General features: G+C 34.8%; 2 protein-coding genes and 1 pseudogene across 5 annotated transcripts; 2 read left to right on the forward strand and 1 right to left on the reverse strand.

Moving 5' to 3' along the window:
• The first annotated feature begins 3,494 nt into the window (after window positions 1-3,494).
• On the forward strand, window positions 3,495-13,760 carry Klp31E (kinesin-like protein 31E). Of its 3 annotated transcripts, none has more exons than XM_011649057.3 (16): window positions 3,495-4,193; window positions 5,128-5,512; window positions 5,600-6,046; window positions 6,127-6,235; window positions 6,369-6,572; window positions 6,649-6,959; window positions 7,023-7,257; window positions 7,424-8,325; window positions 8,406-8,755; window positions 8,900-9,088; window positions 9,258-9,377; window positions 10,552-10,720; window positions 10,815-10,920; window positions 11,003-11,560; window positions 11,649-11,919; window positions 12,833-13,760. In XM_011649057.3, the coding sequence occupies exons 1-16, from the start codon at window positions 4,159-4,161 to the stop codon at window positions 12,909-12,911; spliced, it is 4,470 nt and encodes a 1,489-aa protein (XP_011647359.2). In that variant the 5' UTR covers window positions 3,495-4,158; the 3' UTR covers window positions 12,912-13,760. The 3 variants fall into 3 exon arrangements, with proteins under 3 accessions (XP_011647359.2, XP_088941715.1, XP_011647360.2); XM_089085589.1 differs by having other exon boundaries at window positions 7,427-8,325; XM_011649058.3 differs by having other exon boundaries at window positions 3,496-4,193; window positions 12,118-13,760.
• PSR (bifunctional arginine demethylase and lysyl-hydroxylase PSR) lies at window positions 13,299-16,119 on the reverse strand. 2 transcript variants are annotated; one of them, XM_011649056.3, is made up of 6 exons: window positions 15,728-16,106; window positions 15,061-15,266; window positions 14,494-14,776; window positions 14,002-14,357; window positions 13,634-13,866; window positions 13,299-13,470 (listed from the first exon to the last, which is right to left on the reverse strand). In XM_011649056.3, the coding sequence occupies exons 1-6, from the start codon at window positions 15,798-15,800 to the stop codon at window positions 13,446-13,448; spliced, it is 1,176 nt and encodes a 391-aa protein (XP_011647358.2). In that variant the 5' UTR covers window positions 15,801-16,106; the 3' UTR covers window positions 13,299-13,445. The 2 variants fall into 2 exon arrangements, with proteins under 2 accessions (XP_011647358.2, XP_088941731.1); XM_089085605.1 differs by having other exon boundaries at window positions 13,299-13,866; window positions 15,728-16,119.
• Window positions 16,120-22,491: 6,372 nt separating this feature from the next.
• The window catches only part of LOC148938265 (uncharacterized), a 5,721-nt pseudogene continuing 5,712 nt past the window's right edge, over window positions 22,492-22,500 (forward strand).

The following is a 22,500-nucleotide window of genomic DNA, read 5'->3' on the forward strand; positions in this document are numbered from 1 at the left end:
GTACAGTATTATATACATCTTTTAATAACCAATTGCATATATATATATATATATATATATATATATATATATATGCAATTGGTTATTAAAAGATGTATATAATACTGTACCAATAAAATAATGTTCATTAGTATATACTACGTACACTTAACGCAACCCTAATCTTCTCTAATTCCGAAGCATATTTATTAATTCCCGATTTCCATCTTTCCATCACCAAGGTACATGGCAAAAAAGTTCACGTGAAAAATTTCACATTTTCACGTTTGAGAGAGTTACATGATCCCGCAAAATCATACATGATCGTAAGTTCACGTGAAACTTTTCACTTTTCACGTTTTCGCTCTAGGGGAAAAGTTACACGATCGACCCCCTGGAGTCAGCCCTCCCTAAACTATAGAAAACCGCGGCCCAGCGGAGAAAAGGACGGGCATCCCAGTCAACGCTTGTCTAAAAGACATCTTTCTGACGTTCTAAAACAGATGTCTTTAAGACATTACCGAAAAAACACTTTTAAGACAACTTTTTAGTGTCGGTCCACAATAGGTGATTTAAGCTTTAAGACGTAAGAAATTGACCAATTATAATCGAATATGAAAAGAATACTCGACTATGATTGGTCAATTTCTTACGGCTTAAAGATTAAATACTTATTGTGGACCAACACTTAGATAATCCTAAAGACGTCCTATTTTAAGACGTCTTTCAGACGTCAAGACGTTCAAGACGTTTTTGAGACAATACCGAAAAGATTTTTTTAAGACAATTTTGGACAATCCTAAAGATGTCTTAAAACAGACATTTTTAAGACAATACGAAAAAGACATTTTTAAAACAACTTTTGGATATCCTTTTTAAGAAAGTCATATAATAGGACATATCAAAAAAGATAAAAATTTTTGAAGATATATATATATATATATATATATTTAATATATATTTAATTTGTTTATTACATATTAACTATTTCATAATTGCCGCGATATTCCGGCATCTATAATCAATCCCGGCATTCCCGGCAGAATTATATTTCTCTTTCCGTTGATGGATTTGTGACAAAGGTGCGTGTTGCTGATTATGTCGGCACAACTTTAATCCAGGTAATCTTCTATTTTTAAGCAAAAATATTATATTAAACATATAGGTAATTAATATAAATACATTTTTGTATATACTTATGTTATATTGTATGAATATTTTTCACTTTTTAGAGCAAAATAGTATACAGATAAGTTTCTAACCAAAGATCATAAAATTGATCCTTAATGATCTGGTTTAATATTAATAAAAAATTATCTTGATAAAGGCTTCAAATATAATATACAATATATAATATACAAAATAAAATTACGTAATTAATTAGCAAACTGTCTGGCATGGTTTTGTCAATATAATTGATTACATCGTCAAGTTTTTCATAACCGGACAGGAAATAAGCGGCAATGCCAAGAATCTTATGGACGATCTACTGGACATTGTTGATATTGGTGGGATTAGTCACGAGACTGTTTGGGACTATATCTCGAAGATGAAGAGAAGTGATTTGAAAAAGATTCTAATCATCAGATAATGGCCGCAAATGATGAAGAGAAGATCCCTTACATAACTTTGTAACAGCAGAAGTCGTCTGAGCGTTGTGAGTAATGGGTGTTTAAAAATATTAAAGACTTTTACATAATTTTTAAGTCAAAGCACGATACCATTGGTTCTAATGCAATGTATGATAAATATTGTTTATGAAATAAACTAATATAAACTTAAATTCATCTTTTTTATTTTAAACGTGTTAAAATTATTGTCAATAAAACATTAGGAAAACATCTAAAGAATGTCATAAAGAATGTCTAAAAGTTGTCTTATAAGACGTTCAAAAGACATCTAATAAGACGTCTAAAAAGTGCTTTATTAGGACAGCTAAAAGGCATCTGATAAGACATCTAAAAAATGTCTTGTAATAATAAGTGTCGGTCCACAATAGGTGATTTAAACTTTAAGAAGTAAGAAATTGATCAATTATAATCGAATATGAAAAGAATATTCGACTATGATTAGTCAATTTCTTACGGCTTAAAGATTAAATACTTATTGTGGACCGACACTAAGCATCCAAAAGTTGTCTTATAAGACGTTCAAAAGTTGTCTTATTGGACATCCAAAAGTTGTCTTATAAGTGTCGGTCCACAATAAATATTTAATATTTAAGCCGTAAGAAATTAACCAATCATAGTCGAGTATTTTTTTCATATTCGATTATAATTGGTCAATTTCTTACTTCTTAAAGCTTAATGACAGTACTCGAAGTGAATAAAGAAACGCACCCACTATAAGTGTCGATCCAAGTCGATTATTCTTTTCATATTAGATTATAATTGGTCAATTTCTTACGTCTTAAAGCTTAACTCACCTATTAGTGTCGGTCCACAATAGGTGATTTAAGCTTTAAAAAGTAAGAAATTGACCAATTATAATTGAATATGAAAAGAATACTCGACTATGATTAGTCAATTTCTTACGGCTTAAAGATTAAATACTTATTGTGGATTAACACTTATGGACCGACACTTAGAGACTAATAAGAGACTGATTATGAAAAAGCAACTTTTGATTGGTCCGCCATCTTTTGGCTATTCCCATTTATTTTCAAATACATTAACTACATTAATCTTAAATTGTAATATTATAATTTAAAAACATAAGCATTTTAAAGTTAATAAAATGTATATATTTATAAAACTTTATTTTACATAATTATACTACTTTATTAATATATTTCCTTTAATTTTAACGATTTTAAATTTATTACTATTAAATTTATTACTATTTATTTATTTACCTTTTTTATTTATCTTTTTCAACACAAGAGCAAAATTAATACAATACTATTATACTACTGTTACACTATATATTTTTAACTTTTTGATACACAATTGTCAAAACGATCCTCTGTGAAATTAATACAATGACAGCTATTCACAAAGTTAGCGCAGCGAGAGAACCCATCGCAGAAAAGCGTCAACAATAAACTTTACAAATCTCACAAAAAAAGAAATCATTTGTTGGCATCCAATTTTTATAACCAATATTTTGCAACCATAAAGCTTGATGTTTCGAATTTCTCGGGAAAACTTTCATGACATGACTTTTCTTCGAAGAATTATTACAAAATGGTGCTGAACATCCACTCATTTTTTGTATTAATTTATTACAATTAATTAATTTATGACTATATTTTGCAATTTTAGTATCTCAATTATTTAATAATATATTACCACGCTTTCCATGTGTTTAATACACATGTACAATATATTAAATCAATGCACATGAAAAATAAAAAATATCGCTACCAAAACTGTTATTGGTTAGAATGAGATAGTGTATATTTCTTTCTCTCTCGTAAGATTTAGCCAAAACATGGCGGATCAGAGTCGTGGCCAGTCTCTGATTGTAGTGTCTCTACTCCTAGCTACACCGAAAAAGGACCTCATTTATATTCTTCATTGTACATGGCGAAAAAGTTCACGTGAAAAATTTCACATTTTCACATTTGAGAAAAGTTACATAATCCCGCGAAATCGTACGTGATCATAAATTCACGTGAAACTTTTCACTTTTCACGTTTCCGCCCTAGGGGAAAAGTTACATGATCGACACCCCCAGGCCTATATATATTCGTGCCTATAACTAGTTGTATTGTATATTCAATTTCGATTGTTTCAACTTCAGATTACTTCACGCAGAATGCGATAGCGACATGGCCTTTGTCAATGAGTATTATTGTGCATACGTATGCACAAGTGCTTTACATAAGAAACAATGATAATAATGAGAGATGATCGAAAGGCAGCTCGAGTTTTTACACTATTGTTACGATTGTCGCGATTATTTGGTGATTGAAGCGCTCTTGGTCGTATCGTTACGAATGTCACGAGAAATGCGCGGATCGCAGCTCGTACATCGTTCACAAGAGATGTCAAGTTCTTGCGATTATTGTGCCTGACGCGTGCGCGAGGACAACGTTGCGTGGACATTGTCGCATAGCGGAAAATCATAACTACCTGCAACATTCGCCTACGACTAGTTTTGGCCTAATTTTAGCCTAACACATCAAAGTCATCTCGTTGATCTTCGCATAATCGCCTAATAATCGCACATAGCGAGATGGCGGACGATTCGAGCGTACGTGTTGCCGTACGGTAAGTAAATAATATATTTTTTGAAGGCAAATTCATGCCCTCTTTCCACTTCTCCTGTTGGATCTCCGCTGTGTCTCGAAAGGTAGCCGGCAATATATTTAAAAAGCGGCATTTAAAAAAACGCCCCACAGGAAGAGATTGTTGAGAGGAGATGATTCTAACGCGCGGCGTATTTAAACCTGCGCGCGTTTCTTTAGATTACAAAATAATTTGGCGCTTTCAAAAGCATAAGCACAAATATGAGCATTCATCTTTATACACACACACACACACACACACGCGCGCGCGCGCGCGCGCGCGCGTATGTATGTCACGCATCGTTTTTCACATTTCTCGTGAATTTCTCACATGGTGCCTTCGGCTCTTTGATGCAAGAAACAGAGAAATATTCCTGAAGGAATATAATATTTTTGTTACGTTGTTTTAAAAGCATATTTCTGTCTTGCGATCATTATAATGATGTAGTGATATCCTAATGTCGAATTTAATTTCTTTTTTTCTATTATGTAATTATGAAGAAGATGACATGCGGAATAACGAGATATTTGACAAGTTTTGTCGCGTGCGTTACATGACGCATCACGCACGCGATGGAAGAGAAACTTGATTCGAGCGATTTCACGCAATATCTGATCACGCGCGCGAATACTGATCTTAGAGTATCTCCTTTTACGATGCAAGCGCGTAGGCTTGATTATTTACCGTTTGCCTCTGAGAAACACGCAGCATGCACCTTCAACTTCCACAAGTTGGCGCGTGGGATTTCCAACTCCGCGCGCGACCTTGGTCATTTATCACATTTTAATCATATGTTCTTAGCAATTTCTAAAGGCGATGCTAATAGCGAGAAAGGAGATTAAATACTGTACGACAATGAAGAATTTAGCGAGTACTAGTATACATGCTAAAGAATTGAATTGGTTGTCTGTTGCAGAATAAGGCCTCAAGTAGCCCGTGAAGTAATTGATATGTGCAGGATTTGTACTCAAGTACCTCAAGGGGAACCACAGGTTTTCCTTGGTCCCGACAAGGCCTTTACCTACGATTATGTTTTTGATACTCAAGCGAGTCAAAGCACAATTTACGAAACATGTGTGAGTCGTCTTGTGGAGGGTGCATTGGACGGCTACAACGCAACGGTCCTCGCCTATGGACAAACCGGCTCGGGTAAAACTTACACCATGGGTACTGGTTTCGACGTCGAGGTCGATGAAATTATCGTTGGAATCATTCCCAGAGCCATTAGACATCTTTTCAATGGAATAGCAAATAAACAGGAACGTGCGAGGGAACGCGTGCAAATGCCCCCGGAGTTTAAGGTACCCGATCGATTCGTGCGATTCTGTCAGGCTTGTGCCCTGCCTTTTATTTCTCTCCTGCAATGACATGGCATCTTTTGTTACCAGATTACAGCGCAGTTCTTGGAATTGTATAACGAAGACTTGAAAGATTTATTAGAATCAGGAGGACCGAGGGGTGGTGCACGTATTCATGAAGATACAATGGGTAACATACATTTAACTGGCGTAGAACCGCGTGTCGTAACCAGTCCCGAACAAGCGTTGGAATATCTTCGATTGGGTGCGTTATCGCGCACGACGGGATCCACGCAAATGAATATGCAATCCTCTAGATCACACGCGATATTTACCTTGTATATTAAACAACAAAGATGCATCAAAGTCGAGGATCCTGATGCGGACGTTGATACAAGCGGCGTCGAGCTAGCGAACGAATTTGAAACATTAACTGCGAAGTTTCATTTTGTCGATTTGGCCGGTTCCGAGAGATTAAAGAGAACGGGTGCCACTGGTGATAGAGCGAAAGAAGGCATTTCTATCAATTGTGGATTGGTAAGAGTAAATTCAATATCTAGAAAAAGAATAGAGAAAGAAATCATCGATGCTTATCTTTGCTATATCTTTTTTTCCAGTTAGCATTGGGCAATGTCATTTCCGCTCTTGGCGATAAAACAAAGAAAGCTTTGCACATACCTTATAGGGACTCGAAATTAACCAGACTACTTCAAGACTCTCTCGGAGGTAATACTCCCTTGGTTAGCTATTCAATAGCTACTTGATCAATCAATCGGTGTTAAATGTAATGCCAAGACAAGGACCGTTAGGCAAGAATATAATTTTACCACATTTTTACAAGGATGTTTGTATGTCATAGGAAATAGCCAAACTGTTATGATAGCATGCGTATCGCCAAGCGACAGAGATTTTATGGAAACTTTAAGTACGTTAAAATATGCAAATAGAGCGAGAAACATAAAGAATAAGGTTACCATTAACCAGGACAAGAGCTCGAGAACAATCGCGTCGCTACGACGAGAAATTCAGCAACTTCAATTAGAATTGATGGAATACAGGCAAGGTGTGTATCTGTTTATCGTAATATTTAATAATTTAATATGCATATCGATATATCTTTTTTTCTCGTTTATCCTTAGGCAAGAGAATCGTCGGTGAAGATGGAGTTAACGACACCTGGCACGAAAATCAAATGTTGAGTAGCGAATTACAAAGTCTTCGTACCAGAGTGAAAGCTCTTTCAGAAACAGTCGAGGCATTAACCGCCAAAAATGCTCTCCTGTTGGCAGAAAAAGCTGCGGGGCAGTGGGTAGCGGTATCTAGCAAAAGTCAAGGCGATGATCAAGTCACTAGCTTGGTACAAGGCTATGTTCAAGAGATAGAAGAGTTAAGAGCTCGTCTATTGGAAGCGGAAGCTATGTACCAGCAATTGAAGAAAAGACAAATGCTGGTATGTCCAACTACCGCCTTACATGTTGACTGATCTATATTGATGAAATTGATTTATTATTAGGTTAATGCAGCAAATCCATATGGAGATAGTTCGTATCATTCCAATTCTATATCTGTGTTGATCGATGCTAAAAGAGATGTCGAAAAAGAAATGGAAACGTTAAAAGTCTTAAAAGAGCAGTATAGTCATAGTGGAAATACTATCAAATCGATGGATGAAGGAGAGATAGATGATACGGAGAATGCTCAGGATTCTGTAAGCGAAGATGATTCCGACGATGATTCCGATCGTAAAGGTACGCGCCTAATACACACACACACGTACTGTTTGTGTCTACATATGTATATTTACATGAAATAGTAAATAGTCTTTTTCTTAATTATAGTTATATAACGGCCGAAAATGATGCCAGCGATGTAATATCACAATTCCATTATATTATATGTGTATCTATTTTACAGAAGAAGACGAAGAAGAGGCAGCTATGGGCCGTGAATTAGAAGCGCTAACATCCGATATTGATGTTAAACAGCGTTTGATACAAGAACTCGAGCTTTCTCAGAGACGTCTGCAGACTATGAAGCAGCATTACGAGGATAAATTGTCTCAATTGCAAGCCCGTATCAGAGATACCCAGGAAGAAAGAGATAAAGTGTTAATATCTTTGCAACAACAACCTACACCGCCTACTGAAAAAGTTAAAAAATTACGCGATGAGTACGAAAAGAAGCTCGCTAATATGCAGAAAGAGATGCGACTTTTACAATCTGCTAAAAAAGAACACGCGAGGCTATTGAAGAATCAATCTCAAAATGAAAATAGATTGAGAGGATTGAGAAACGAACTTTCAGAAATGAAGAGAGCTAAAGTGAAACTTTTAAACAAAATGCGGGAAGAGGCACACCGACATAAAGAAAACGAACTGAGACGCAATAGAGAAATAGCACAGTTACGTAAGGAAAGTCGGAGGCACGCGAACGTCATCAGGACGCTAGAAGCTGACAAGAGAATGAAGGAAGTTGTTCTTAGACGTAAACAGGAAGAAGTAACGGCACTACGAAGGAAAGATAAGGGATTGAGTCAAAAGGCTGCCGGTCGTGCTCCAATTAAACAACTTAATCATAAAGCGCTGAAGCAAAGATGGCAGACGTTCGAAAGAATGATCGCTAAGCAAGCATTAGCGAAACAAGCTGCCGCGGAAACGGAGAGAGAAATGGAAAGATTACTTCAAGAAAGGGAAGAATTAGGAAGAGATTTGGAGAAACTTCAGAAACATAGAAGTCAAATTACAAGTGCGAGAGGCGACATCACCGATATTGATGAAGAAATTGATAATGTAGAAAGTAAAATTAGTTACTTACAGGTAATGCTGACAATTTAATGCGATTTATGGTGCGAGCATTCCTGTTTCTTTTCTCTACTAGAATCTGCAAAATTTTCCAGGATAGTATTGCGGAATGTCAGCGAGATATGGTTGAGATGGGCGACGGTGAAGTGGAAGGTGAACCTGGTGTCGAAACGCTCATCTCTACAATTCGAACAGTAGACGAAGCGCAATACTTACTTCAACGAATGCTGGCGTTTACCGTAGAGCAAAGTTGCATAGCCGCACAAAAGCAACTCGAAGTACGGGATATGGAATCACGACTTAATCAAGTTGCGCAAGAAAGCGACGTACAACATCAATTATTGGAACATGTTTTACGCGATCGAGATCTTTTATCTCTCACAAACAGTCAGAATAATATATTAGCTTACAGTCCAGTCAGTTCAAGGAGTTCCTCCCCAGACAAGTAAGTTAAGCAGCGATATTCTTTTAAGATGTGTTTCGCACTTTTTCAAGACTTTGAATTTTTCCTTTCTATATATAGACTATGTTATTATTTTCTGCATTGAGAGACTATATGTATTTCATTTTTATTCATGTTGTACAACAGTGAAAGTTATGGCCAAATTATCGGGGAAGAAAGACAGCGCAATAGCAAAGTCAGAAAAAGAACAACGCAACCACAAGAACTTCTCTATGGTATATATGCAAGTCCGGAAAATGTGAAAGCAGACGATCAGCAAACTCAAAATCATAATCATCCTCTTACTAGAGTCCCCAGTGCACCAGGTAGTCTAAAGTAAGTATACTCTAGACTTTAGGCTCAAATTAGTTTCCATTAGTTTTTTCCCTTCCAAAATACAAACAAATTTACCATCTAGTGACTAGTAATCCATGGGTTCCATGTATATGAATGTATAGTTTTGTGACGTGTTTGTACGTTTTTATTTCTGTATATTCTGTATCAGAGGATTAGTAACGAGAAATCAACATGGTGGTACTATAACTGGAGGATCGCCAACTTTGAGTCGTCGCGACAGCACTTCGCCTAGAGCTCTGCGACGGCCAATTCCAGGTGGAGGCTCTATGTGAGTGATTATCGTACAGCACGTTCTTGTTCTTGTATTTCTTATTTACATCTTTCTTGATGCCCTACTCCATGCACTGTTGAATATTTTTATTTTTTTCGAGATAAACTTCATTTTGTTCATTTTTTGGTTGAGATAGGAATCAAGTGCAAGTATTTCATGCCTAAGAATATAATCAATTAATAAATTATTAATACGCGTGCGCGCATTCGCACGCACAATACTAAACTAAAGCAAACGTAAATATCAAGTTTACATCAATGTTAAATGTTACGAATTTTGCGCGGAAAAAACAAATTTTCAATACACAAATTGTCGTTATGACGTATGCATATAATATGCATACATGGTAATGATAATTATATTTTATTTTATTATATTTGTTGTACTACTCTCGATAAAATCTGTATCTAAACTTAAAGCAGATAAAAAATATTCGATAAACATTTCAAACAATTGCATATTGTAAAATAAACTATGTGAAAATGGATATATTGTACACATGTGTCGTGTAATATGCGTTTTAATAAGTCACATCTTGCTTGCAAACGATATCTCTAATAAATACCTAGATCTACATTTACAAGTAAGTAAGACACATCGATTTTGCATATATATACACACAACACACGCGCGCGCGCGCGCGCGCGCGCGTGTGTGTGTGTGTGTGTGTGTAAATGTATCACATATAGTGATGAATTTGACGCGACATATCTCTTTTATCTATTTAAATCATAATTTACATTAACATATTGTTAATAGTCGCAATAAGAAAAGATTTATACAAAATATGTATCTTCAGATATGTAACGTAGACATAAGAATTATACTTTTTGTAATAATAGGATAAAGAATAAATAAGGATATTAAAAAAAGATATTAAATGAGACGCGAAACTATGATAGCTGTCAAAAGACCTCCTCTCGACTGTTCCTTATACATATTTCTAAGTACGAAATTTGCATTTGATAATGGCTAAAATTAATAATTGTGCTTAATCATGCACTACTCCTATATACAACTTTAAACTGGATTAATACAATATAATGTTTCATTATCATTTCCGCGCACGCATGTTTAATATATATATATATATATGTAATTTTGAAATCAGCATGCTCATTAATCATACGAATGCCGACTAATTAACATGCTAACATAATACATCTATTAGGGAGCAGGTAGCGCATACGGATATATCTTCACCTCCTGGATCGCCCATCACATACAGGCGATTCAATAGCCGCGAAGAAAATGTGTTTTCGAGACTAACCGCGAATAGACAGCTAATCGCATCTGAACCACAACCGATGAAAGGAATCATCTCGCAATATCAGGGCAAGGTAAGCGCAAACACACTTGAAACAATCTTTTTGTCTCTCTCTCTCCCTCTCTCTCTCTTCCGGAGCCAGGTGTTAGATATAATTCTTCTGCCAGACGCAACCACGGGCTATTTTGCAATGTTCTCACGTTGCGGAAGGGCATAGCAAAGCTGTTCTTACTGTATGTGTGACGTCGGATTTACTTTTCAGCGGTTCCAAAGGTATGTGAATGCACAAATCGATGATATCGAGAGAGAATTTAAGGATTACACACAACGAACAAGCTACTTTATGGATTTTCAGATCGCACTGTGAAAGTATGGGATTTAGAAACAGGAATTGAAAGATTGACTCTAAGTGGACATCCTAATAATGTTGTTGCTGTAAAGTATTCCACTATTCATCAGCTTTTATTTAGTGTATCCGCAGCATATGTTAAAGTTTGGGATTTGAGAACTGGCAATAGCTGCATAAAAACGTTGTCCTCTTCGGGACATGTTCAGATCGGCCCTATTCCATTATCGACTCCATCTAGGATGCTTCAAGTTCCCATGGGCGAAACAACAATCAATGATTTAGCACTCAGTTTGGACGAACAGGAATTGTATACAGCAGCCAGCGATAAGGTTAGAATATGGGATCTTCGTAAGTTGACGTACACTACTAGATTAAGTACACCACACACAGCAGCTATTATGTGCCTGGCCGTTGCTGAGGACGGTAGAGTAATAGCAGGTAGCAAGGATCATCTAATATCCCTTGCCGAGCCTACTATATCTTCTGGACCATCTGTCAATTTAGCGCCACCGCATTATGACGGAGTTCAATGTTTAACTACAATCAGTTCTACGCTATTTTCTGGTGCGTTATATCGTTCTTGTCTGTACAAATTATCGCGTAGTATATGATTGTAATATGCCCATCATTTTATGTATTAATTAATCTTCAGGCTCTAGAGATATGTGCATTAAACGATGGGATCTAAGCAAAATGGAATTGGTTCAATCCCTGAACAATGCTCATAAAGATTGGATTTTGGGATTATGCACGATAAATAATGGTTCCATAATGATTTCGGGATGTCGCGGTGGTATATTGAAGGCATGGTCAGTTCCTAAGGATCATTCAGGGGAGTGTACGCCTATTGGAGAAGTACGAGCACACGCTTCTGCTATCAATGCTATCGCTACCAATCAGCAACATATATTTACAGCGAGCAAGTAAGTAAAAAAATTCAAATTTTTTAATGCCTTTTTATATCCATCTCCATGTCGAAAAACGATATCTGACAGTGCGCATCAATAACCGTTGTAAAGTTAGATTAGCATATTATATATATCGGTATATTTATTTTGATTCAATAGTCCGCGATATGATTCCGAAAAAATATAAAATAACGTTTCGGATATTGATTTCAGCTCTGGAGAAGTGAAGCTGTGGCGTATACCCGATTCCTCGTTATCCATGTCTATCTCCACAGTTTCTCTTTAAAATTTTGTTTTGCTTTTTGTTTGTGCGTCACTGTGTGTGTTGTGTTTATTTTATATTTTTATAATAATGCGCATTCCCAGCTTAGTTTAACATTTAACACATTGTATTCTACACGTATAATGTGGCCTGTAGCGAGGCTGCGTTGTTTTTTTATATCTATAATATTCGTTGAATGTTACTGTATTCGATTGACTATTTCATGCAGCACCGTACCGTACAGTACTATTGGCTTATATAATCGAGCAAAAGATATACGATTACATAAATTTAAAATGTCTATACTTATCTTTGCATTATGTCTGCAATTCATCATTAATGTGACTTAATGATAGCGCAAAATTCACAAATATTTTAAAAATTGAACGTTATATTTGAGAAGATGCAATTTAAACACATGATATTATTCATACGTCCAAGTACAAGCATTCTTTGTGATAGACAATACAAAATACATATATAATTCTCTTGTCAGTCAATAGATCAAAAAGATAAGAGATTCGATAGTCAATCTTATGAAAAAATTGAAAAAGCTACTTAGCTTTTAAGTCTATTAGGATGTATGAATGTTTAATTTATTATTATTTGCTTCTATGTTGTTTACTCCACTTTGGTGCTTTGCATGGTCATCGTGTCAATACGAAGTGATGGAACTGTGAAATTGTGGAATTACTTTAAACGAGACGCAAAGATCTTCCACAGGAGCAACTCACTCAAAAGCTAACACATACATCGTATACTATCCATTGTATTTAATTTGCAATTATAATTTTAATTTAATTTAAATGATAATGCACTTGATCCATCCATTGCTTATTAGCTTACTTTCGTTCACACATTGCTATTGCATTAATTTTTTAATGTTTATCATTAAGATTATTCTCCCAAATGTTTTTATACTTTTTGACTTTATCGATTTTTTAATCTTAATCAATAATAGGAGAGACGTGATAATTATAAAAAGCAACTGTGGAACAACTACGCATTTATTGTTTAATTAACAAGATGAGTCACAATGCAGAATTTGATCGGAATAGGAATTACGTGCATTATCATATCTACATCTAAACGGGCAAAGCTTAGATAAAATATTATCTGATAGAAAGAAAAATTATGTTATATGATATTTATTTTGTTATAAACATAAAGATATGATCGTAATTACAATAATTATAGTATTTATTCTTAGTACAAACAATAATTGTTGGTTAATACTGTACAGTCTGAGGTCTCTGTAGGTTCCAAATACTGGATATTGTCAGGGTTGATTAGTCAATTTTCTTCTGAAAATTTCAAGACAGTATTATACCTCAACTATGTTCATAATTGTCATGAAAAATAAATTAATTGTGTTATGAAAGGAGAGGAAGAGAACAGAGTGAACAGTAATTGCAATATTTTAGTGTGTGCGTGTGCGCGCGCGTGCATACACAGCAGCACACATACCTTTTTTTCTTTTTATGTGCGGTAAGTGATTCTTGACCGCTATCATCCTCACTGTCCTCAGATTGACTACTACTAGTACTACTCGAAGAACTACTTGAAGAACCGCTCGAGGAATCACTGGCCACACCGGTGTCCTCTTTTACATCTATAGTTTCTGCTAAACTTGCCAATTCGGGTTCTTTATCGTTGAGTACTTTTAACCATTTTCGTGATAATTTTGGTCTTCCCCGTACCTATTTGCGATGAATTTAATATTTAATATTTGCAGAATATCTTTTCGTTCATACACATACCTGAATTTTTCACATACTGATAAAATTGATGTCTCATGATTATAATTATTAGTATTTTACATTAAGAATTCTTACCGTTTTATGCCAAACTACCGGAAAATTGGTACGCGAGCAGAAATTCTGTGTGACAGCTATCGTTTCATCAAGATTCAAAACGATATGCCACCATCCACCAGGAATGAAAACAGTCTCACCAGGAGTCTGCAGAATTTCTATTGGGCGACAATCTTTGGGCCAAGTAGGTAATTTTGTGCGTGGATAGACAATAGAAAACCATGTAATAGCTTCATCTCTTTGCTTACCACCTTCGGTTGCGGTTACCTTCAAAAGTTCACGAGGAGTATGTGTAGGAAACAGGCACCAACGTTTATGACCAGAAATTAATGCATTCCATGCGCTAGTACCCAATGGATCTATGTGTATTCCTGTACCTGTTATGTTTATTTTTTTTCAATCGAATATATCTCTTCATGCATTATTAACTGCTGACATGTGAGACAAACTTGGCATACAATACATCATATATTTCATACTTGTTTTATACATCATGTATTATAATCTATTTACCAGATCTCGCAGGTCCCATAACGAACCAACGATATGGTGGTCTTCGATGTTCTCCAGCATGATGAAAAAGATCATCTCGAAAGTATTTAGGAATTATATAATCTTCCAACAATTTTTTTCGTCTTGGATGCTCACCAAATGAACTATCGAAAATGTATAAAGGAGAATCATCTTCATTATTAAACATGTATCGAACGTAGTATTTCATCTTCATTTTTACACTATATCCTTCATTATCCTCTCCACATTTAAACTTTTGATTCCGATATTTCTTTGCTAATCTCTGAAATTAAATAAGACTATCAGTAATGGTTAAAACTTATTTCTACAAATTGGAAATAAAGATGATTAGCATGGCCTTTCTTTCAATCAAGTATACTAATAAGATTTAAAATATATTTAAATTCTTTAATATTTAAAACAAATATCTTTTTAATTAGTCAATCACAATTTAACTGTGTCCAAAGAACAAAGCAAATTGGCAAGTCGCAAGTATGCTTGTAAGCATAACTATGACAAATGTCGATTTATCCAATTGTATTATATTAAAATCATACAAAGACTAACCTCTATAGTCCATTTCTGTTGGGCTCTCCAGCCATTTTGAACACCTCGTATTATCACAGGTTTGTAAGGTTTTTCATATTTTTCAACAAATTCTTCCATAGTCATATTGGATTCATCGATTCGTTCAGCATTGTCTTGAAAGTCCCAAAATTTTTGAAAATTCTTACTATAGCCATGTTGAGTCCATGCTGTTTTATCCGCGAGTTCTATAAATACATTATATGAAAGGCGTTAATCATTATATTATGAGTTTTTCGCATTTCATTTTGTATGATTTGCGGTTCAATCACTCAAATAAATTACTTCGTATGAAACTGCATAAAGTTACAATAATATTAATACAATCAAATGGATAACACTTGAGAGATGCATACGTTAAAGTTGATTAGCAAATGGCTGAAAGTGGATAATTATGCGTTAAGATTATCAGGAAATTAAATTACATCATCGGGATCAAGATCTCGGGAGAATGATACTCTTTTCGCTCTTGATCGAAATAATCATATGAAGCCGTCTTGGACGAGAGCGATCTTCGTCAAACTTGGACATTTAATGCTGCGTACAATGAATTAATGAAATGGAAAACAGAGAATGACATCAATGTGCATGAACGACTTGTTCGCTTCGTAACGTAGGTTATAAATTGCACAAATTCCATTTTTCTTACCTGGTCGAGCCTTCTTTTTCACTTCTTTGATCCTCTTTCTTGCTCGATGATCTAGCCTCCACTCTTCCGTCATGACTATGTATTGTCTATCTAATCTGATTGCCGACAGAGTATATTTACAAGATCGCGACACAGATTACAAAATTTAAAAACGTTCTGTATAAAATATCGGACAACGTTGTAAAAACGATGTATAGTGATAATCGACGTTAACAGATCAGTGCTGCCAGATCGAGAGAAAAAAGATCACTTCTGCGCATCGAAATTTACACAGTTGATCGTGATACAATTGCATGACGACACGTAGCAATTTTATTTTCAAGCGCCTATCGTCGCTGAACTGAGAGACACTGGATGTATAAATTATTATTTATTATATTATCAATAAATAATTATATGGTTTCTATTTATTCCGCAAAACAAATAAATTGCAAGCAGATATATCATTAAACGTTTCAGGCTTCGTCTACAATGCGTCGTGTGTCGGTATCGTGGGTCGTGAGTCGTGAGAACGGGCCAATCACAATCAAGTATTCTCTCCACATTCGTCTGTGACGACACCGACACACGACGCATGTAGACGAGGCCCATTAAACGACTCTAGTTACGTGAAATGTAAATGTAAATGTTGTCATGAAATGTAATGTTTATCGTTCCTATCCATACATTATCTTGTCTTTTTCTCAAGACAGTTTTAAAATAATATAACTGGTATTTATATTCGATTCCCTATATTTAAAACTTAAATATTAGATGTGTTCCGATATATACACTGCTAGTACTGAACATCTATAGTATACGTAACATAGATAATTAATTTTCCGTATTGGCATATATAGAAACTCTATAAGAAGAGACTCGCCAACTCGTCAAGTGACGTTAGTAAACTCTGATTGGCTTGGATTAGGATTGCACATCTGTGTTCCATGAAACGAAACAAATGTTTTAATAACCTATTTTGACATGTTGTTGTGCTTTCTATTTAGTGACACAAGTTGACACAAGTATCATTTTGTCCTTGTTAATCATTAAAAATCAAGAAAGATAGAACGATACTTATGTCACTAAATGGAAAGCACCCGTTATGTACTGTTAAGCTGGATGCACAATAAAAAACACAGGCAACAGGAACACGGAATAGGGAACAGGCAACAGATTTCGATCAATCAGAAATATTTCCGATATTCTTTACAGCTTCTGATTAGTCGAAATCTGTTGCCTATTGCTATTCCCTGTTTCCTGTACCTTGTCAGTATGTCTCAGGCTTTGCAGTACTGTGTCATAGTTATACATTATACGTAAGTTAATTTATCATATCTATTTATCATATCTTTATATTTATGAAAGAAAGCAATATAGTTATAAATAGTTAGTATAAATATAGTATAATAGTAGTTATAAATAAACTTTAAATTAATAAATGTAGATACATATATTGCTTATATATTGTATATATTGCTATTGTTATATATATTGCTTTCTTCCATAATTGTAAAGATAATGATATGATAAATAATTGATTGATATGATAAATTAACTTATATATATAATGTATAACTTTGACACAATACTGTAATAGTACATAACATGCATCTGTCAAAATAGATTATTGAACATCTGTTTCGTTTCATGGAGCACAGATATACAATCCATACCCCAACCAATTAGAGTCTACTAACGTCACGTAATGAGTCTCTTCTTATAAGGATTATCTCTAGGCGTGTATATTGAAACCTGGCCTTGTCTTAAGAAGTTATCAATCAATCATAGGCCGTATTCATAGTCAATTCATATATAAAATCATTTTATAACATAGATAACATTTCAACCAATAGAATAACTGTATGAGATTATTTAAAACGATCTTAAATATAAGAACTGACTATGGGTGCGTTGCACACATGAATCGCATGAGATGATAGCGCGTTACATGAGCGCATTACTCGTTTCCTTTTTTCTTGCACATAGAAAAGCGAAACGGACTTATGTGCACTGAGTTATTATAAATAAACATGGCAGACGAAATGCCGACTAATAATATACTCAATATTTCTATTGGAATTCAACATAACTATAGAATCTTCTTCATATAATTTTTTACGATATTAGCATTTACTGCCAGTTATTGCCGCTTGAAATTCGGCATCAGTTACATCGAACATCCACAATCATTGTCAACATAAGTTTGCAAATTTTTAAGAGTCATCTTTTCCTCCTAAGCGCATGAACTACGCATGGATTGCACTATCTCGAGAGTTGAGGCAGTCCATATAAAGTCTCTTACACAATGCGAGGGAATAGCGATAGGAACAGCAATAAGAATAATATAGAAATAAGCGATCGTCTCGCATTGCACAATGCCATGAAAGAAATAAAAGCCAACCAATCAGCTCGCGTGAAGAGTTTATTCTTTTGTCTGCTTCAGATAAACTAAAAACATCAAAAGAACAAAGTTTACTAAATGATTTATGATATTATATCAAAATCGTCTTATTCTTCGATTAACTTTTTCAATAGGTTTTTGTCGACAAATTTTGATTTTGATTTTATATTTGAACTGGAATATTAGAGAAAAATTTCTGATTCATATACATTATTCTACATATTATATTTTCACGCAAATTATATTTAGGTAAGATGGAAGATGATTTGATATATTATATGTACAAATAACTGTACTAACATCATTGCCATCAAATGTATGTTGTGTATCGGATAATAGTCCATTGTCCGGAAAGTTGTTGCAATAAGAATATTCCATTTTTTGTTAATCCAACAAGTTTTGAAACTATCCCCTATATATTCCGTAAAAAGGCTATGCTCCAATATTCATTACCAAGACGCAATCTATTCTAAACAGCAATCTAAACAGAAAGATCCGAACGCTGTGATTGGCTAAGTAAGGCGATAGACATAGAATTCCAACTCATCGAAAATTTTATCGCTATTGCTTATTCTGTGTTCCAATCTGCATTGCCATATGCATTTCTGTATGTTAGATTCTTCTGTTTCTATCGCTATGCTTATTGCCTGTGTTATTTCTATCGCTATCGCTATTCCTTCGCATTATGTTAGAGATTTAAGTGTCGGTCCACAATAGGTGATTTAAGCTTTAAGAAATAAGAAATTGGCCAATCATAATCGAATATGAAAAAAATTATCGACTATGATTGGTCAATTTCTTACGCCTTTAAAGATTAAATACCTATTGTGGACTGAGACTTAAAGGCGGTCTAGTGTATAGTATAAGAATCTAGTGTACTGTATAAGAAAGAACAGAATAATTCCTTAGCGGCTTTGATCTGAATGTTACACGATCGCCATTATTGTTGATGTGCACGGGTTACAATTTAAATTGATATGCGTTAAATAAAGTAAACATATTAAATATATTACAATTGCGAATTAATTGTAATTATAAATACAACAATTTAGAGAATAATAATATTTTTAAGTTCGTTTAATTTTTAACCTTTAATTTAGTTTTACACACACACACACACACACACACACACACACACACACACACACACACACCCCACGCTGTGTATTTTGCATAATTATTTTTTAATCTTAAAATTTATATAGATTAAATTTATATAAAAAGGTAATTATATAATGGAAAGGTTATTATTAAAAATATTCTGATTATCTTGTGCTCAAAATTGTAATTATAAAGAAAGAATATTAGCGCTCAGGAATGAAAAAAAATTCTGTATTATTTTTATTTTTATTTTAAACATCTTGCACAATGATCATTTTAATTCTTAAATATTATTGAAATGATTCTCGATATTAGATACGATATAATAAAAGAGCAATGAGAATCAGTGTTGTTTATGGTGCAATTTACACTCTTTATTACATTTTAAAAATGTATAACATACATTTCGACTCTAGTTTGAGTCATCCTCAGTGTATACAAAAAATAAAGATACAATACCGTGTTCATCCGATATATTCACTAACGTTAATTTCGCTAACTCGAATTATTATGGTCGCACCGTCATATCATCCTTAAAGAGATAGGACAATCTTTAGAGTTGTCAATAATGGACACAGCTTACACAAATCGAACAAAGCACGCGCAGGAGTGCGGCGCAATTCGCACCGAGCAGTACACCAACAACGCGTCCACATGTCTAAAGCTCCAGGCAGTGACTGAACGCGATGACTCTACAAGTCAACAATTTGTCAACAAAACAAAGCCGGGTTATAGTCTGCTCAAGACAGAAACGTATGCGTGCAAGAATTCAGTATCAGACTGTGAATTCAAATAATTATTCTGTCTCTTAATAAAAAGCATCTCTGAGATTTCTGCAAATTACGTTCACAGTCTAATATCTTCACACCGTTCCAGTCAAAATCATGATCATCGCAATTCAATCTATGTTCGGTAATGACTGAATGTGTGTTCGTGTTCTTACGTATATTACGTATCTTACGACTCTGTTCGTGCACTCTCATTTTTAATTATCTCATTGTCTGTCCGACATAGCACACATCGCAGCAAATCTTGTACACTACATTCCTTTTGGAATGTGCTGGTAGAGCATTCTTATGAATCCTGATTATGTCTCTCAACTTAGTCATACTGAAGTACGCGGGTTTTGTGTTAAAATCATCAACAATTTTTTTGAGTTAGTCGCAATTTCCGGAACAAAGGATAGAGTGAATCATTTTGTTCCTTATGATTGCACTGTTGCATTTGACATTCTTGATTTATCTTCTCGTCTGAATAAAGTTTTTAGTCTCGAATGGATACTATCAAAGATAAAGTTGAGAAGGTAATCATTCATTAACAAAGTCGTAATTACCAAATTCAAGTTTTTTTTTTGGTGGTATTTTGGGTGAGACAATAAGAACGCTCTGTGGACGAGTCCAGCAATAGTGCCTCTTTTTTGGGCGAGAGGGTGCTGGGAAAATTGAGGTACCTTCCCGAGAATGTGGGTTTATGAAACCGATCAATCTCGACGTTCTTATTAACAACTTTTAAAGTCAAATCGAGAAAATTCAACTCGCTCTTCCCCACCTCAGCAGTAAATTGTAATCTAGGATGGTACGAGTTAAACCTTCTAAGAATCTCATCAATCAATTGGGAAAGAATGGCCATTGCAATGTCATCAACATATCTATAAAAAAATGGTAAATGTGCCCTCACATCCTCAAGCACATTTTCTTCCAAATCTCTTAATACTAAATCAGTTATGATCGGAGACAATGGGGAACCTATGGGTGTTCCAAAAGTTTGCTTATGGATTACATTGTCAAACATAAAAAAGGTAGAATTTAGGACAAACGAGACTGCACGTAAAATTCATCCTTAAGGATGTCACAATTCTTAGAGCAACAAGCCAACTCATTTACATCTCATTTGTGCGGTGCAAATACAAATCGGTATTCTATCATATTTTATTTCATAGTAATATTTTCTCGAGGTAATATTTTGCCACGAGTTATTCTTTTGATCCATGTTTTATGAAGTCGTGAAACCTGTTATAAATAATATAATAAATAAGATTATCTGTACTATACTGCACTGTAATGCAGTATCGATTATTCTTCTATTCTTCGACTATGATTGGTCAATTTTATATGGCTTAAGGTTTAAATCACCTATTGTAGAACTGACCGAACTTTCGAAGTTGCAACGATACTGCATTAATCTTGGTCTACAATAGGTGATTTGGTTTACAATAGGTGAAGCCTTAAGCCATAAGAAATTGACCAATTATTGTAGAGTATTCTTTTATTCTTCGACTATGATTCGTCCATTTCTTATGACTTAAAGCTTAAATCACCTATTGTAGACCGGGACTTATAGTACAGTATAGTGCAAATAATCTTAAGCTAGCGGCATACGATGATTTTTTTCCTGCTGGTTTGCCAGTTGGATTTGCGTGCTTAGTGGCTTTTATCTTTGATTGATATATTCTTTTAGATCTAAAAAAATATACCAATCGAAAAACTCAGCAAACACGCAAATCGAGAAGGATCCGATAGCACACAACGCTCATTGGCTAATTAAATATAAAATTTTCTGATTGGTGATCCATCGGAAAATTCTTAAGCAGCGGTTGACCACTAGCCACTCACAGGAGCCGGTACCTAGAATTTTTCCATTGTTCAAGCGCTGTGAGTGGCTAGTGGTCAATCAGGACGTGGTCAAACGGGTGTCACCCGCTGATATGTGTGGATGTGTGCTATCGCATTGTGCGCTAACGGGACCCACCCCTCGAATCCAGCTAGCAAACCAGCAGGAAAAAAAGCATTGTGTGCTGCTGGCTTTATTTATTATATTATTTATGATAGGATTCGCGACTTCGTGAAACATGGATAAAAAAAGACTCGTTGCAAAATATTATTATGAAATAAAATATAATAGAATACAAATTTGTATCTGCACAAATGAGATATAAATGAGTTGGCTTGTTGCTCTAAGAACTGTAATATCCCTAAGGATGAATTTTTACGTGCAGTCTCGTTTATCCTAAATTCTACCACAAATGTAGTGTAAATAAATTGACTTGTTGTTCCTGCTGACTTTTAAATATTTAATTATAATTATCTGAATAAAACTTTTTAACACAAAACTTTTTAATGGCACTTCATAACTCTGACGCGATCACCTGGCTCGATGCTCGGATCGGCTCGTCGATGTCCGGGTTCGAGAGAAGGAGAGACTCAAGCTTACGAAAACATAGATTGACGTGAAAAAGATAGTTTATTTAGCGAAAGATAGATACAGCGTGCAGGGCCAGGAGATGTCGCAA

Source organism: Pogonomyrmex barbatus, unplaced genomic scaffold (assembly GCF_055798465.1).
Source record: "Pogonomyrmex barbatus isolate J1 unplaced genomic scaffold, ASM5579846v1 scaffold1, whole genome shotgun sequence".
Classification (NCBI taxonomy): Eukaryota; Metazoa; Arthropoda; class Insecta; order Hymenoptera; family Formicidae; genus Pogonomyrmex; species Pogonomyrmex barbatus.